The 13,982-nt window shown below is 40.2% G+C and overlaps 1 protein-coding gene across 1 annotated transcript in view; it reads right to left on the bottom strand.

The window, feature by feature from the left end:
• Positions 1 to 13,982, bottom strand: part of LOC102299138 — a 178,958-nt gene that overhangs the window by 146,815 nt on the left and 18,161 nt on the right. The window contains exon 3 of the mRNA XM_042220112.1: positions 4,129 to 4,228. Coding sequence (XP_042076046.1) covers positions 4,129 to 4,228 — 100 coding nt within the window. The remainder of the gene's footprint in view (positions 1 to 4,128; positions 4,229 to 13,982) is intronic.

Genomic DNA, 13,982 nt, shown 5'->3' with positions numbered 1-13,982 from the left:
ACAAAGGGTTAAATTAACGGTAGTGACCAAAATGCTCAACTGGAGGCCTTGAAACTATGTTACAAGAATAGATGACATCAAGGTGGCTACATCCATATCTACAGTGTAACCTGGATGCAACTTAAAGACCATTGATTGACACACAAAATACTTCCAACAGTTGAAACATGGAAAAATACTGACTGTTTACTTTCAAAGTAAGCGGACCCCCCCCAGCCTAAACAGATATCTTATGGCTTTCAAAAATCAGAAATCAGGATTTCAGAAGGTTGCAGAGTGTCAGACAGAGAAAGCGAATGCAATCAGCAGGTGAGAGATCGAGTTTGAAAGGATGGCCTAAGTGCAGCTGGCAAGGCAGTTACTGTTCTCAGCTTTATTTTTAATTTTGGGCAGGAGTGAAAGGTTTGGCATGACGGTTGAGTGCAAGCTAGTATCAGTCCAAACTCATCTCTGACTTTTTTCTTTGATCCGAGCTTCATCCGAGCCAAGATACCAGCACGCCACAGTGAAGCTGGTTATCCCACCACTATGAAATCTACTCCCGATCAACACAGATGCCCAGTGTGACATAGGCATGCCAATTCCTATCTTCACTAACACACACACAGTAAACGTGAGCACACAAACATTGTGTAAGCTTAGACATCTGCCATCCCTGTTTGTATCTGAACGCACGGTAACTTCTGTCTGTAATCATCCGTTTTAAGAATCTTGAGAAGAAACAATATAAGAATCTAAAGCCACAGATGTGCCTGGTGCTCCCAGTGAGGCCTAAGAGTCAGACTGCACATCTGGCAGGGTCTCGGCACAGTCACTATCCAGCTGTGAGGAGGTGACTTCTTCACTGTTCCTGAGCAACGCAGCCATATTTAGAGTGAGTCCTGCTTGTAATACAGTTGATATTTACAATGCATCACACTGGAAAATGTCATTTCAGTACAAAAAGAAGAAGATGCATGCTAGCTGTGAGGAGTACGTGTTTTTAGAGAGGATGAAAAACAAAAACGTAATTTTCAGCTTCTCTTTAGTTTTTTATTATTGGATTTACTGTGTTATATACTGTGGGTCGAGAACAGCTGCAGATCTCTATCACAGCAACACCTCGAACAATATCTAGAGTCACCAGTTTAAACCTGAGTGCAGAGGCCCCCCATGACTTGAAGCCAAGCCCATGTAGTGAATGCTTATTATTTAAAAAATATTATCATTTGTGTTAGTTCCTTGCTTTGGTATGTTGTGATTTCATCCATTAATAAAAACACATTTCAGGAGGTCCTATGACAGATATGACCGTCTCACTGAAACCTTGAAATTCCTTCTTGATACCTCGAACGTGGCTCAAAGGCAGCGCACTGCTTCTGCGCCCCACTGAGCATAACTGCTGCTAATGAGACTCAGGAGTTAATTAGCCATTTAGCTACAGCATAGGGGGCTGTGTGGTTCTTTTTTCAACAATTAAGGTCATAATATCTCGATGCACGCTCAATCATCCAGGTAAGGAAATCCCAGAAGGATGATTCTGTTCATCTGATCGCAGCGTTTTCAGTGGGAGAAACGTCTGTCACTCATCCAGGTGACCTCTTACATCCAGATGAACAGAGTCAACTTTTTGGGTAAGGTCATAAAACTTAATATTTTACTTAACTAAAAAAAAAATCTTCATACTGACTCTGGAAAACTAATTCTCCCAAGAGAGAAAGGTGAGAGAAGTGAGGATAACGGTCTAAATGGATGTGAAAGAGCACAGAGTAACAGGTAAAGAGTGAGGCGAGGAGACTGTTATATAATAATGTCGATTCACAGTCAATCTCTCCACTCCATTCTCTAATCAAGTCTAGAGGGATCAGTCTGCAGGAAAGATCAGTATCCCTTGTACAGCACACAATGCACGACTGACAACTGTGTGTGTGTGTCTGACAAAGACAGACGGGGAGAGGAGGGAGATTAATGTGCGATACTGGTGCGCGCTTTACAAGCTGCATTCAAATGCTAAACTGTTATGTAAAGAAAAATACTATTTCACACTGTTGTACTAGTGAATCATTTATAAAGCATGTTTATCTATCACTTTAAAATTTACCCCTCATTCACTCACGCTTTCTCAAGCAAAGTGCTGACCTGACACTCAGGATTTGGGGGTTCGCTGTTTTGTGTAAGACCAGGTGCTTGGAGTGGCATTACATGCACACGGATTTTTCAGTTTTTCACTCAGATCTTTTATGTTATTCTCCACGATGTGGATGCAGAACCACCAGTGTGTGAATGTGTGTGTGAATGGGTGGATGACTGTCCTTAGGGACTAAGTAAAGCGCTGTACAAATACAGACCATTTACCATTTGTGACGATTGGTGATTAGTTTGTTCGTTAGTTTAGCCTGTAAATACTCTCACAGAGCTTCTTAGCATATCTGTGCAAAGAACTGAGGTATAAGACATCCTTGGTGATCCTAGCCTGACCCATATGTATTCATAACATGCATTTATTTTAACTGTTCTCCCAGTCAGTGCAATCAGTGTATCAGTGTACAGCAGTTACTGGCAAATAGAATAAAAATGCCAAGAAAGTCCTTATTATTCTGTGAACCCTGCGTGTATGTCAGCACACGTAGGGTTTAAAATTAATAACTGCTAGTTACATGATACACAAAAAAAGAAAGTAGCACACAAAGTAACAAATTACTTCCTACAGTAAGCACATGCACATTTAATGTTTACTGTAGGAATTAAAAAGTAATGTGCCGACACAGATCTCAAGACATATACAACTGAAATGGCAGCTGCATAACAGTTTAAAAATGGGTTTTGCATCCACACCAATCAAAGAGTACCAAGAACCAGCACTTCAGGAATCACAATAAAAAAACGTAAAGTGGGATTTCAGCTATTTCAGCTGCAGCTGCACCCCCTCTACTGTTCACATATACTCAGACCTGGCTGGACAATTCATTAGATTTATCACCAACTCGTCCACTTATCTGAGCTGGGCATGTCATTTCACTTTCTATCCATCCTACCTGCTCCAAACACAAATTCCCATTTAGTAGCCTGTGCCCGACTGGAGTCCCACAGGCGGCTGGTGCTCTTTCAATTTCAGCGAGCCCTATTAAAGCCAGCTAACAAGTCAGCTTGCATTGGATACCTGGCCTGCATTCATCCAAGGGCTGACACATACTCCTGAAGCTCCAATTTCTCCCTGCATTTGCTTTAATACATCCCAGGAGTTTAGTGTCGTACTGCTGCCAATAAAAGTGACAACACTGAGCCAAAAAAGTAAACGAGGAACATGTAAACCAAAGCTAGAGTCAGAATAACGTGACTGATCCTCGGTGCAATGCGTTATAGCATAGGTCTTATAAATGAAACCAAAACTAAATATGCCTCCAATAGCAGGAATCTAAAGTGTGGTTGGAGGGTCCTGCCTACATTTGGTTAAAAAGTGCAAGATGAAGTTGTCTTTGAGAGATCTTTTAGATCTCTTTCAACTTTAAAATCTGGATTAGTTTGGGTGATACTGAAAGTATCAACATCAGGCTCAGCCCATTTCGGAAATGCAGCTTTTCCGTATCCGTTGTCAGACAGAAACAAAGTTCTGGGTTTGAATCTGGTGGCAATTTACAGAGACGTGCAGGAGGAAGAGACGGTCTTTACTTTAAAAGCTAAATCAGATGTAACAGACTTTTATAGACAAATGAACAGACGACTTTCACTTATTGACCAAATCTTTATTTTGTTCTCAAGTCTAGCAAAGCCATCTGTTCAATGAGTTTCTGCTGGGTGGAAGACATTACTTCAGCCCCACATTATTCAATTTGAATACTGCAAATCTGTACGCCAGAGCACAGCACTACACCGCGTTGCAATATTTAAACCATAAAAGAACACGTAATCTTTCAGTGGATGAAAGATGTATGAAGTTTCTACATAAAGATGTATGAACTGTCATTTTATATTTAAGCTATTGTTAAGCTTTCTACTGCTTAAAAATGCTGCAAGAAGCAGGGAAACTGAATTAAATGTAATAATTTAAATGCATTTTTTAAATTAACACATAAAAGTGATAAAACAGAAAAACTATACACTGAGAAGTGAAATTTAGAGCAAAGCAGTAACAGGGTTTGAGGTACTCACAACATGAAGTCTTGTTCCCAACATGGCCGGTCCCCTCGGACTGTGATAGTTGTGCTTTTCACATTCTGCACCTTCAAAGTCACGTAGGCGTTGAATTTGTCTGCAACAGCAAATAAAATGTGAGACTTTGATTATTTAACACACAACATTTTTCATTTTATCTCAAGCCTTTTATTGAAGGTTCAACTACTTTTTGCTCTTTTCTACCATCGCGAGCTGCAGTGAACCAGCACACAGCCTCCTTACTTCAGAGCCATATGATTAACAGGCATTATTTTTAGAGTACTGCAGTCTCATAAAGAGTTCAATAGAAAGATGAAGGTGAGATAAGAGAGGCAGAAAACAGACAGAGGTATCGGTGTATCTGGCAGACAGCAGGAAAAAAAAAAAAGAATAACCTGGATTGGAAACAAAGACTAAAGAACACACGTCCAGTTAGATGGAGAATCCTGTGTAGAATTTACTATCACAGAAAAGGTAAAGCATTTATCTGCTACCCACTATAAGATAAAGACCTACCTCATGGTATAACCTGGAGCAGCTTATGCTTGATATAACAAATCAGGTCTTTAGAAAACAACATCACCATTTATTCCTCAGACCTCAGAGGTTTTTATGATGATTCCTAGCATCTAAAATCTTTGTTGTTCCATAAGGAGCATCAGTAGTAATTTCAGATTTTTAGACAACTTTATGTCTTGATTTTTATTTCCTGCTGGCTGCAACAAACAATTTTATTGTTTTATAAGTCTTAATCCTAATATTTGCAACTTATCTTTATGCCTTCCTACTATTGCCTCTTTCCAGGCAACAAATAATTAAAATCTCTCCCCCCCTCCAAAAAAAAGTAAAAGCCACAGAGAACATTTTGCTGTCTCTACCATTATTCAGCATTATTACTTTGCTGGTTGGTCATTGATGTTCTGGGGAGTCATATCCATGGAGGAACAGAGAAACCTACAGGCTATGCATCACCACCCTGACTGCCATTAGATATCAGGGTGAAATCCTTGAATCCACTATCAGACCCTATACGGTGCACAACAGTTCTTGGAGGATGGAAATGATACCACTGACTGGCCCACGTGCTCGCTGGCATAAATCAGTAGAACGCCCCTGGAACGTTATGTTTCAGGCCGTCCGATGGTTCCAGGTTGCACCTCAGACTATCCAGGAGCTCAGTGATTTGTATAGATCTGGAAGGAGATCCTGCAGGATACCATCCGTCATCTCATTAGGACCGTGCCCTGGGGTTGGACAAAAAGAACTAGCCTGATGCAGAATTTTGTCAGATTTTCAGGGCGTTGTTGGATCCAGCCCTCTGTAGGTCGATAATTTTCACCTCAATCAAACAACGCGGTTGTCTTTAATTCTGTAACAGCATACATAGCCAGCATGACCTTTTCCCATTGAGAACTGATGTATTTTCAAAATGTTCCTTTAATTTTTTTTTGTATCATTTATATTTGAAGGCAGCACTTATGTTGCTGGTGAGCCAAAAAATGGAGGGAAAGTTTGTAAATTCTTCACTTTGTTTGAAAATATCGAGTTTAACTCAAACCCCGATCGTTTCTTAAACTTTACCAAGTAGTTTTGTTTCCTTAACCTAACAAAACAGCCACTGACACTTAAAGCAACGTGTGAAAAATAATCAAAACACATAAATAATGGTGTGAGTTGAACTTTACACACATTTACATTTTTAATGGGCTTTAATTGGATACTGTATGACAAAACAGAATAATTACTATTATTAGTATTCAGTAGTGTAGTCATTTGAGGAAATATGCTGCAAAAATGTTAAAAAACTTCTAAATCTTGAATATTTGATCAAACTGAAAAAACCAGGAGATGGTGAAGAGAAATGAACAAGTGAAAATAGCTTTAAAAACTACACTCTGTTATATGATAATTGAGCAGGAGAGAAGCTGTGACAAGAAAAGGCCATTTCAGAAGGTAAACCAGACATTATATTTATTAATCAAGCAAAACAGAATGTATTTTGTTTCCTTTTATAAAACTAGTCCAAGTCATGCACTCAGATGTAACGCAAATCATATTCAGTCACATCAAAGTTACATTTGGTTATTCTAAAGTGATCAATAGCATAATCAATTATGTCAGTATTTATAAAATAAATAGAACTCCTACAATCTACATTGCCATGCAAATAAACTGCATTCTCCTTTAAAATCTATTTTCTGCTCAACAAAAGAAATTGCAATTAGAAAGGTATTTAATGAACTTACAAAACTGTAATGAAATATGGTTACTAGGGTTATTTTGCAGATTCATGGGTGCTGAGAGCTCAGTGTGATTTCCCAGCAATCAGTACTTGAGAAGGGAGATTACGCCTTACATTTTGAGCTATATTGGTTTAATCAAATCAACCAATTTTGCCCAAGAAGTTAATTCAGTTGTCACTAAAGGCCATCCTGACTATAAGAGCGTTTAACCCACACCAAATATGTTCCTTATTGTTTTCAAATTCTTGATTTTATGGGCCTAAATATACTTCAAAAACAAAACTTTGTAGCCTTTTAATGGTTTGGAAGGCAGCGATGAATGACACAATCTTGAGAACAGCGGTGTAAGAAAATAACTGCACGTGATACTCTGGTGGAAAATTTAAAAGCACTTAATTTGAATTTTGCATTTCTTAGATTATCTTCTTTGTCATTTTAACCTACTAATCTGCTCTTTTACTAAACTGAAATTATTTAATCAATTTACTGCATAAATGGTATAAATAAATACATAAAATGTGATTTGATGTTTAAACACACACACAAAACCAATGTGCGTCTGCATATTCGGCAATAACGGAGGAGGTCTGAGCATCCAGCCACCTAATCCCTGCTTGATTACCTGCCTCAAGTAGCCACTCTACACACAAGAGAATCCACTCAGTGTTATAGTGTGTGTGAGTGTGTGTGTCCTTGTATACTTCTGCGTTCTCCATCTTACAATTACTCTCTTTTGAAGAGCAGCATTAGTGTTTCTGGGGTGAAGATGAGGTAAGCGATGAGCTCATTAATCTGCATGAATGAATACATTACAGCCATTGCTCGGTTCCAATATCCAGGTTTCATTTGAATCTATGCCCAAGTTTGTAAAATATACCTAAATCCTAAATTCTAGATCACATCAGTCCACGCCATGCCTTGGTTATTTTTAGGGGTGTGTGTGAGTTTGAAAAGGCGTTTCAAAAATGTCTTTATATGTGAAATATGGGCCGGTCAAACAGCCATGCAGTACAGGAAAGTGACCTTTCCTGCTAGGTGACCTTTAGATGCCATAAGGGCTGTGAATACCTGAAAACTACATATTCTTTGTGAAAAGACATCATTGGCCAGCTGTTTAAAACCTGCTTATAGAAATAAAGCGGTCAGTAGTGTAATGTAGAAATAGACAGCAATTTTCCCTGTAACAAAGGTTGATGCGGTTCATTTTTAAAAAGAATCCATAGCATACTGCAGAAGCTCAATGATATAAGTGGGGGCCTGTCCTCGTGTGAGGAGGATTTTAAACTGATATCTGTACCAAACCGGAAGCCAGTGCAGGGACTTTAACAAGGGAGTGATATGAGAGAATTTATGACTGTGGGTTAAAAGCCTTGCTGTGGCATTTTGGACCGCTTGAAGGTGATTTAAAGAAGCCTTGACAGACAGGAAAAGAGTGCATCACAATAATCGAATCGGGAGGAGATGAAGGCACAAACAAGCATCCCCAGTTCACCTTTGGAGACAATAGTCTTAAGTTTGGCAATATTTCTTAAATGAAAAAAGCAAGAACGGGTCACAGACTTGAGCATCAAAAAACAGAGATTGATCAAGAATTAACCCAAGACTCTTTACCAAGGATGAGAAAGGACCCAGATGTTGCCTGATTTGGGGCATGATACTCTCTGGAACGAGAATTAAACACCCAGTCTACTCTGCGTTCAGCTGCAGAAAACTGTTTGTCATCCAACCATTAATTTCCTTAAGACAGTCCATTGGAAGTGGATTGGAAGTTGTCCAATTCACAAGGTTTAAAGGAGATGTACTTTGGGATATCGTCTGCATACAGATGGTAGGAAATAATTTTGAAACAACTAATGAGAAGGCCTAAAGGCAGATTATACAATGAAAAATACAAGGGGCTTAAAACAGATCCTTGTGGGACACCGCATGAAATTTCAGCTCCATCTGACCGAAAGTTTCCCACTGAAACCAAAAGTGTTCAATCAGCCATAAATGAGGACAGATCCACATATCCCTACTAAAAGATTTAAGCAGTGGATTAATATCTGATAATCAATGCTATCAAAGGCTGAGCTAAGGCCCAATAGAACAAGGCCTGAGCCCCTGTCCCCGGCCTGTTCGCGCCCATCAAAAGGTCATTTGTGACTTTAAGGAGAGCTGTTTCTGTGGAGTCTAACTTTCTAAAACCCGGTGGGTCTCTAGCTTGTCTGTAGTGTTGGATCCAGGTTAGGCTTTTTCAGCAGATGTTGAATAACTCAATGTTTAAAGTACCTGCGGACAGAGCCAGATCGCAGGGAACCGTTTATCAAGGTGACCACAGTGGACCCAAAGGTGTCAAAAACATTAAGGAAGTAGGTAAGACATCAACTGGACTCGTCGAGGGTTTCAAATGTCTGCAGGAGCCATTTCTTGTACATCGGGTCCAGTGCTACTCTCTACTGCCATGTGGAATTAAGGCTAAATAAAAAAATCATTTAAAAATATGACTCACTTCATTAGCCACGTTCTGAAAATATACAACTGAAAAATATGTTAATGGAGTTTAGATCTTTACAGGTATTTGGCATTATAATAAATTATATATCCTCAGCCGGAAAAGGGTGGCGTGTCCACTCCGGGTCAGGGACGAGTGTAGACGTTTAAGTATTTCGGGGTCTTGTTCACGGCTGAGGGGAGTGGGAGATCAACAGATTTGTGCTGTGGCTGCAGTGTACTGGTCTGTCATAGGGAAAACGGAGCTGAGAGTAAACGGGAATCTACGTCCCCACCCTCACCTATGGTCACGAGCTGTGGGTAGTGACTGAAAGAATGAAATCAAACATACAAGCAGCAGAAATTAGCTTTCTCCGAAGGGTTGCTAGTCTCTCCCTTGGAGATGGGTTGAGGAGCTCAGCCTTCTGGGAGGTGCTCAGAGTAGAGCCGCTTTTTAAAATATGCTTGTCTGAAACAGGTCTCACTTGTAAATGAGACATTGAGTCTCAATGGGACTACCTGTATAAATAAAGGTTATATAAAAATAAATAAAATTATCCTCGACATGGAAAAGGAGCCAGTTGAGTTGGTTGAGGCATCTGACAAGGATGCCTCCTGGGCGCCTCTTGGGTTAGGTGTTCCAGGCATGTCCCACTGGGAGAGGCCTGAAGAAGACCCAGGAGACGCTGGAGAGATTATGTCTCTCGACAAGCTGGAGGAGGTGGCTGGGTAGAGGGAGGTTTGGGCTTCTCTGCTTAGGCTGCTGCCCCCACGACCCGGCCAGGACGAGTGGAAGAAAACGGATATATTTTTAGTTTGTGGTGCTAAATCCAAAATAGTGTACTGAACACCCAAAGATTTAAAAAAATAAATAAATAAATGTATGACTGATACAAAGCCTCAAACATGCGCCATAAACATGGCAATATTTTAGTTAACTACCCTGATGAATAAGCCCTTTGGCTCTACCCTGTACCAGTGCAGGTCTCCATATCCGGTCACTTTAAAGATTTCTCTCTGCGTGTTTTCTTAGGTTTTCCATTTCTGCCAGATTTTTAACATATGATTTTATGCTAGAATGAACACAAATACAACACAACATATTTATCAAAGTGGGAAAGGTTTTAAGATCGTTCCAGTTACTGGTGTGTCACATAATGCCATTTTCAAAAGTCACTGGCATTTCTCATTTATGCATATAGTGCCCTTTAGAGACAGTGCATTAACAGACCGGGTTATGGCATCAATGTTACACTGCTGTCATTCCCAAACATGACTTAATCCTAAGCAAGTTGTTCTTAGTGCCTAGCAACTAAAAGGTACAACGTGAATAAAAACAAATGCATCATGCATAATGAAGAGTGTGGGACTTAGACATCTGACAAAACGTTTTTTTACCATTTACTTTTACATCTTTTGCAAAGTCATTTAAAAACATTTTGCACGAGCTAAGGAGGATGAGCTTGGAAAGAAAAATCAACTGGACATCTTTAGGTTTATTGAACACATTTCCACTCTCATCCAAAAAGCTTCTTCTGTGGAGCAGACTTAGTGGAAGTTGTCCCTTAAGGGGGTTGTGACCCACTAATGATCATGCACCACATGGACCAAGGTGTGCAAAAGCGTGTGGGTCATTATCGGCAGAGGTTTTGGGTGAAACCATTGTGAGGCCTTGCCCCACACTATTATGTCACCCACTGAGCTCGCCTGACACAGGGTGTGAGTGGGGGCTCCAGTTGCATTGTACTGTAGGTTGCAGTTGGTGTCATGAGCCACACCCAGTGTCCAAAGACAGTCGTTCACAGTGGACATAGGTAGCCTCTTTCAAACCATGTCTTCTCTGCCCAAAATGTGAATATTGGCATCCTCGAAAGAGTGACCTTTGACCTTTAGATGTAGATGTACAGCTAAGTGTTGTCCCGTCGAGGTGGCTCTTCTATGTTGAGCCGTGCGATTATGAAATGGCTGAAAGTGATTTTTCTGTCATAAATCACTGTTCTTTGTGTGCGCGCACGTGCGTGTGTTCGTGCACGTGCGTGCGTTCATCAGGTTTAGGTGCAATAGATTTATCCATCTATAAATAATACCTGTCCTTTTATTAAATAAAATAAAACTAAAATGACGTCCACTGTCTATGTACAGTGCTTTCTCTTCACCAAGCACAGCTCTAGAGTGAAAGGGGGCAGGAGGGAAAGGGTTACATTGGGAATAATCCATCATTCCCTTTAAGACAGTTGCCAGGTCTGTGATTAAGGGAACAAGGTGACTGGCAGGGCTGAAGGCAGCCCAATTTACTGACAGCTACCAAGGGTAAAGGGGAAAAAAATGAGGAAAACAAACAACAGCTGGATAGGCAGTGAATGAAAGAAAAGCACAACAACAAAAATAACCTAAAACACATTATAGTAAAAATGTAAAAGTGTGGCATCAATTTCCTATGACACCTCCACGGTTGTCATGCAAAATATGGGCATCATAAACAAATATCTGAAAGACATTAAGCACATCTCCATAAATGGTTGCAGTGAAAAAAACAAACTAACACCTTCCTCTTGTCAGCAGCTCCTTGCTAAAGACAAATCCCAGCATGCAGCGGGACTCTCTCAGGGGGCAGCCAGCGTCATTTATAATTAAGCAGCAATGACTTATGAAAATAAATAAGTTATATTCAGTTATACATGGATGTGTAGAGCACAGCCAGGCAAGATGACATTTACTAGGCAGTCTACAGTAATGAATACTCTATTATGGGTGTCAGGGGAGGTGGCGGGGCTGGAGAAGGCTGGAGAATGTGGCAGAGTGATGGGGAGCTCAAGCAGAGAAGAGCTGTTGGTCGATGAGGACAAAAAAAAAAGAATAAATTCTTCCATAACAAACACAATCAGCAGCATTTTGTTTCAGCTAATTACATTTAATATATATATAATATATTTAAAATTCTTTGCTACTAATTTAAATTTAAAAAGTATTTTCTGAGACACCGGTGAAGAAAATTTTGGGGAAAGTGGATGTCGCTGTTGCACTAACTGTATTAGGCTAAGCGTAACAAAACTGTGGGCTCATCTGGGATTTGGATCGGAGACCTCTCGCACTCCAAGCAAGAATCAACTTTGACCAGATCCCAACACCGCTGGCTGAAAAGCAGATCGAGCAGCCACCGTCTTATAGATCAGCGACCTCCAAGCTCCGTGCCACGGGCCGGTACCAGTCCACGAGTCGTTTGGTACCGGGTCACGAGAATTGAGGCTCGGGTGTGAAATTTATGGCTTTCAGGAGTTTTATTGTTAACTCGGTTTCCCTGTTCTTTGTAGTTGTGTGTTTTATTTACATGTTACCATAGCAACCACAGAGCATTAAGGGGCAGAGAGGAGGATGTCACAATTTTCAGGAGGACGCTGCTAATAAAGTTACACAATTACACAGCGAATTTGCGTCTATTATTATATTTACAAAATACCACAGTTTTTGTCTTGGTCATGTCATTTTATTTTGTTTTATTTATGCGGGACACCTTAAAGGCCGGTCTGTGAAAATATCGTCTGACATTAAACCGGTCCGTGTTGCAAAAAAGGTTGTTATAGATGACTGTGGTTTTCTCCTGACCTCCTCTATACGTACTGACTATGCCAAAAGGTTGATTCTGTTCATCTGGACGTCGCGTTTTCAGCGGGAGAAACGCAAATTGTCACGACCTGGATGACTGAGCATGTATCAAGACATACTGACTATGATTTGAACCAAAAATGTCACATTATTCTGTCCATCAGACCTGTTGTCACTGATTTTCAGTCCAGTTCTTGTGTAGTTTAGCATACTCAGCCTTTTCTCTTTCTTTAGAATAGCTTTTTGAGACCATTTCTGATGATGCTGCAGTGAGCAGTGGATGGATCAACCAGCTGCATCTCTAAGTCAGTGTCAGGTCTTGGATTTTTTCTTATTTCTTTGGGCATGAATGCTTCTGCTAGGAACAAGGATTTCATCAAGTTAGGTGGTTGAGTTAGTAATGCTTGAATAACTGATAAGTCAGTGTTAACAGGCTTACAACAAAGGACAAAAAATAAAAAAAACACACATACAATATTTCTCTGAAAATGGTCAGGTACAAAGACTGGACTGAAAATGAGTGAAAAAGCAGCCAATGCCCAAAGAGAAACTAGGGCGGACCTTCAGAAAGCCTGAAGAATATTGGTCAAGACCAGGAAATGACAGTGAAGTCTGAGTCGTCTCCTTGTTCTTCCTAAGCAGACTCTTTTCTGTGCATCAGCTTGTTCTGGAGTTCGTCTGCCCTCCAGTAGAAAAACTTTCCATGCCTGTTTGTTTAACCGACACTGTAGAGCCTTACTGTATTGAACCTAGATTTCTTTTTCTAATAGGGAATAATACTGTCCTCTGTGGCAGCTACGCAGTTTATGAATAAACTGTTAACTGGGAGGAGCTGCAATAAGTCAGACAACAGGTTCAGGCTGTGCAGAGACAGGCCTGCCTCATTACACCAGCACTATTGACTCATTAGGGTGAGGGTTTCCTCTGCAGTTACAAGGCAGCAGTGGACCATCACAGCCATATAGCCACTTCTGCTAATGAGCAAGCTGTCAGATATGGAAAAGAACATGGCTTGAGACGAGTTTGTGTTTAAACAAAACTGAAAAATAGTCTCTTGTTTTGAGGGAAAATGATTTATTTTAACAAGCAACGCCTAAATATTTTAACTGACTCAACTTCAGCTGAAACGTAAAACTAAAAACAGGTAAGATGGACAATTAACTTTTTTTTTTTTAAAGATGCAGGAAACCATTTCATTTACTATTAAACTGACACGATCGTTTTTAATGACTTGTGTTATTGCCTTTTGTTTTTCTCAGTCAGATTTTCTGCAGTCATGAGCATTACTCTTACATCCCAAACCTCTAACCCAGACAGTAAGTAGTGTCCGGCCCCTCAGGTCCCAAGCACAGGTAGTCATTTCAACTACCTGTGCTTGGGACCTCAAAATACTAAAAATCTGCTGTCATAGCAGATGTTTGAAATTCTGACATTATTTAAAAGGGAAGCATTCAATTAAATGAGCCGTGGAATGGTCCATGTGAACATCTTAAGTGGCCTCTGACTCCATAACACCATACCATAGTTTATTTA

The sequence above is a fragment of the Haplochromis burtoni genome, unplaced genomic scaffold, assembly GCF_018398535.1.
Source record: "Haplochromis burtoni strain Fernald_Lab_line unplaced genomic scaffold, NCSU_Asbu1 Contig_43, whole genome shotgun sequence".
NCBI lineage: Eukaryota > Metazoa > Chordata > Actinopteri > Cichliformes > Cichlidae > Haplochromis > Haplochromis burtoni.
This window is presented reverse-complemented; position numbering and strand designations above follow the sequence as displayed.